Below are 3,286 nucleotides of genomic sequence, written 5' to 3' on the forward strand. Positions count from 1 at the left end.
TCTAGAAGCTGTCTCACACAGCAAAGTGTGTGATTCCATGTAGATGCTCAATATTATGTGTAAATACTAATACATATGAATATACAAATAGATAAATTATGATAAATGTATACTGGGTTACAGGAGAGGGAAGAAAGAGGAAAAATTTTCCTGTCTTTGGGACAGCTCTTCCTTATATCCGTACACTGAGCTGTGGGAGATCTCGGGAACAGACCCTGTTTATAGGGTGAGATGCCAGCTTATACTCCACTCCCCAGCCCCAAAGACTCTCTTTCTCCTCATATGTGTAAAACATAGAGGGGACAGTGGAAGTGTAAGATGAGGGACTTTCGGAAGTTTCTACCCTGGTGTGCAACTGTAGTTTCTAAGATGTCTGGGGGCTTTTTTCCCCTGTCAGTTTGGACTTTTCCTTGCAGGAGACTGGTACTTTCCATTTCAGTCTGCCTTTTCCACATCTTGCAACTTGACTCTAGATGGTCTGAAGAAGTGTTGTTGGCATCCAGAAAGACTTGCAAGAAGATGGTTTACAATATACAATTTTCAATACAAATCTGAAAACCACTCACATAGAAGTTATTTATTTAAACCCAAAGTGTTAACCACTACCATGTGTAGGGGTTAAAAGGAGGAGGGAAGTTCAGCTGTGTTTTCTGACACCAGTATCAATAAAAATAGAAAATTAAAAGCAACTATGTTTTTCAGCAACGCTTACTTTTACTGAGGCAATGGATAACATTTCACTCTAAGGGTAGAAGTAATGCCAGTTTTGCTTATCAGGTAGTGTGTGGATCCAAGACAGTACAAAGAAAGGATAGGAAGGAGGGGTAAAAAAAATATTTGATGAAATTGAAGTTTGTTAAAGAAGTCGCCATCTCTGCCTTCCTAATTTTAATGGAAATCTGAAACTAGTCACTCTGATTTTATTTTATTCCAACTCTAATTATAGTGAGCCACATGAAGCGAATCTTTCTTTACCAGCTGATGTTGTTAACTACTGGAATGGCACTGGTGATTATTAGATGGGTTATGGTAGGTCTGGTCCCCCTCTTCAATTTCAGACAGTGCAAATTGTTTAATTTAGTATAGTATGCTTGGTGTAATAGAAATTGTCATGCTTTGTAGTCCTGATAAGGCTGTAAATTGACTGGGGGAAAAAAGCCCTCCCGTGAAAGGGTGCAGCCTTGCTAATGTATTTGCCTTTTCAGTTTTGCTTAGTAATTGTGCAGGTCCAGATTACAGAGCTGCTGATTATTACTGACTTAAAGAAGTTTTAGTGAAGACTTGAAAGGTCTAAGGGTAAATCTCTCCGGCATTGGTTGTAAGCATTCTAACTTCTGTGTTTTTCCCACCCAAATCCCAACCTGTGGGTATCCTAATCCAGGTAGCTGAGAGGGTGCAAAGGAAGCTCCCGGAGTGGGAGGGAAATCACAAGTTATGTGCAGCACACCTCTATATGAGGTGTATCTTTAATTGGAGAAACTCTGTGCCTTCATTCCTAACAACTCCTAGGTGAGGGATGAGAATGGTAAGCACTTCACGGGCAAATTTTGGTGGCTGATGAGCTCAGCCCCTTACGCAGTACAACATATTTTCAGGATTGCTGTTACCATGCAAGAACACTCTTGGCTCATGCTCCATAACGTCACTTGCTTTGTACTCCACGTAACGCTGAAGTAGTAGTTACAGTCTTAAAACATTCCCAAACAAACTAAATAAAATATGATCTTCCTGAGCAGGAACAGTTCAATTGTGAGGATTTTTCCTGAGTGACAGAAATGTTAGCTTCAGTAGTCATGAAATTATTTTTATTTCAGAAATACCATTTTTCCTGTCATGAAAAGTATAAGGTCAAATAGTTCACCAATAGAGGCTTTGGTGATGCTTTGTTTCCTAAAGAGAGTAATTTGTGCATCTGTGGGTTTCTTTAAAATGTTAAATTTAAGTTTTCCCAAAGTGAGTTTGCATAAATGACTAGCCAAGAATGTCTCCCCTGGCCAGCTTCATCTCTGTTCCTTTTTGGCACAGCTCACACAAAATAACTGAGGTTGGGCAAGAGATAGGCCTTGTGAATTTGGGGTTTAATGAACATGAGAAGTGAAAAACAGACAATTTTGGCAGATTTCAGTGTAACACTTGAAAATGTTTGTTTTTTCTCATATCAAGGCTGCAGAGAGGGTAGAAGTGTTTGGTGAATTTGTCTTGCACTAGGATCACACTTTCTATTTATATAATCAATGTTAGGTCAGTTGTTTATAGCAGAATTAATGGCCTTGTTTATACAGTGTTCTGCTTTTTATACATGTAATTATTCTCTCCTTCCATTTTCAGGTTAGGGTTTGGTTTTGTTTTTCTTCATAATACACAATTGAAACAAAATGTGTTGAGCATGTGTGTGTTATTCCAGACTTTATTAGAATTCACTACTTGTATGAAATACAACAATATGTGGATGCACTTATGTAAACTATGGTCAGAGGGTTTTTTTTGTGTTGTTTTTTTTTTTCTTTTCTCATCATCATAACTTTCTCTTCTGCCAAGATGTTTTTGGCAGTTTTTAAAAGGTTTGCCATTAAAAAAATGTTATAGACCAAATGGTTTTTAGAAACTTTATTGAGGGCACTACTTAAACAAAGGAAGAGTTGGCGCTGAACTCCTTTCAACAGAACTTTGCACTGGGAAGTGTTGATATCTGGAAGGGAATAAGCAAAGACAACAAAACAGCAGGAATGACGCTGATTGCAGTTTTTAAAAGGAATTAGAAAATCCCTCATAAAGCAAGTATATTTTGCTCCTGTTCTTGTGTCACCTCAGACATATAGAAAGATGTACCAGAGGCAGGGTTTCTGTTCCTCTCCCTTCCACTCATTTTTCTTTTTTTCCTTCTCTTTATTTTTTTTAATATATATTTATTTATACTATGTATCACACGATGGGGAACATCCAGTCTACATCATTACACCAATGTACTTGAAGCGCTTATTGCCTGAACAGGGATGATAACATGGTACAACATAGTGGAAAATTACTGGCTTTTTAATTGCTGATAAGACTGTGGCTGCTCATGAAGAACTGCAAAATGTTAGCAGGAATATCCAAATACATGTTTGTGGTTTATCCTTCCCGTAAATCTACACACCCCTCTAAACTTGCTAATATTTAACAGCAAAAATAACATTTTAAAAGAAGAGTATAATTAATTTGATGGCTGCATTTTTTCCCCTTCCAGAGCAAGAATTTACTCTTTGAGAAGATTAATGGTGGTCCAAAAAGAAGGAAGAGGGTAACT

At 37.6% G+C, this 3,286-nt stretch overlaps 1 protein-coding gene across 3 annotated transcripts in view; it reads left to right on the forward strand.

Annotated features, from left to right (window-relative positions):
• SCG5 (secretogranin V) overlaps window positions 1-3,286 on the forward strand; it is a 29,805-nt gene that overhangs the window by 21,955 nt on the left and 4,564 nt on the right. For all 3 annotated transcript variants that reach the window (XM_080394283.1, XM_080394285.1, XM_080394284.1), the window contains one exon: window positions 3,227-3,280. In XM_080394283.1, the coding sequence (XP_080250409.1) occupies window positions 3,227-3,280 (54 nt within the window). The remainder of the gene's footprint in view (window positions 1-3,226; window positions 3,281-3,286) is intronic.

This window comes from Falco punctatus (genome assembly GCF_963210335.1).
Source record: "Falco punctatus genome assembly, chromosome: 7".
NCBI lineage: Eukaryota > Metazoa > Chordata > Aves > Falconiformes > Falconidae > Falco > Falco punctatus.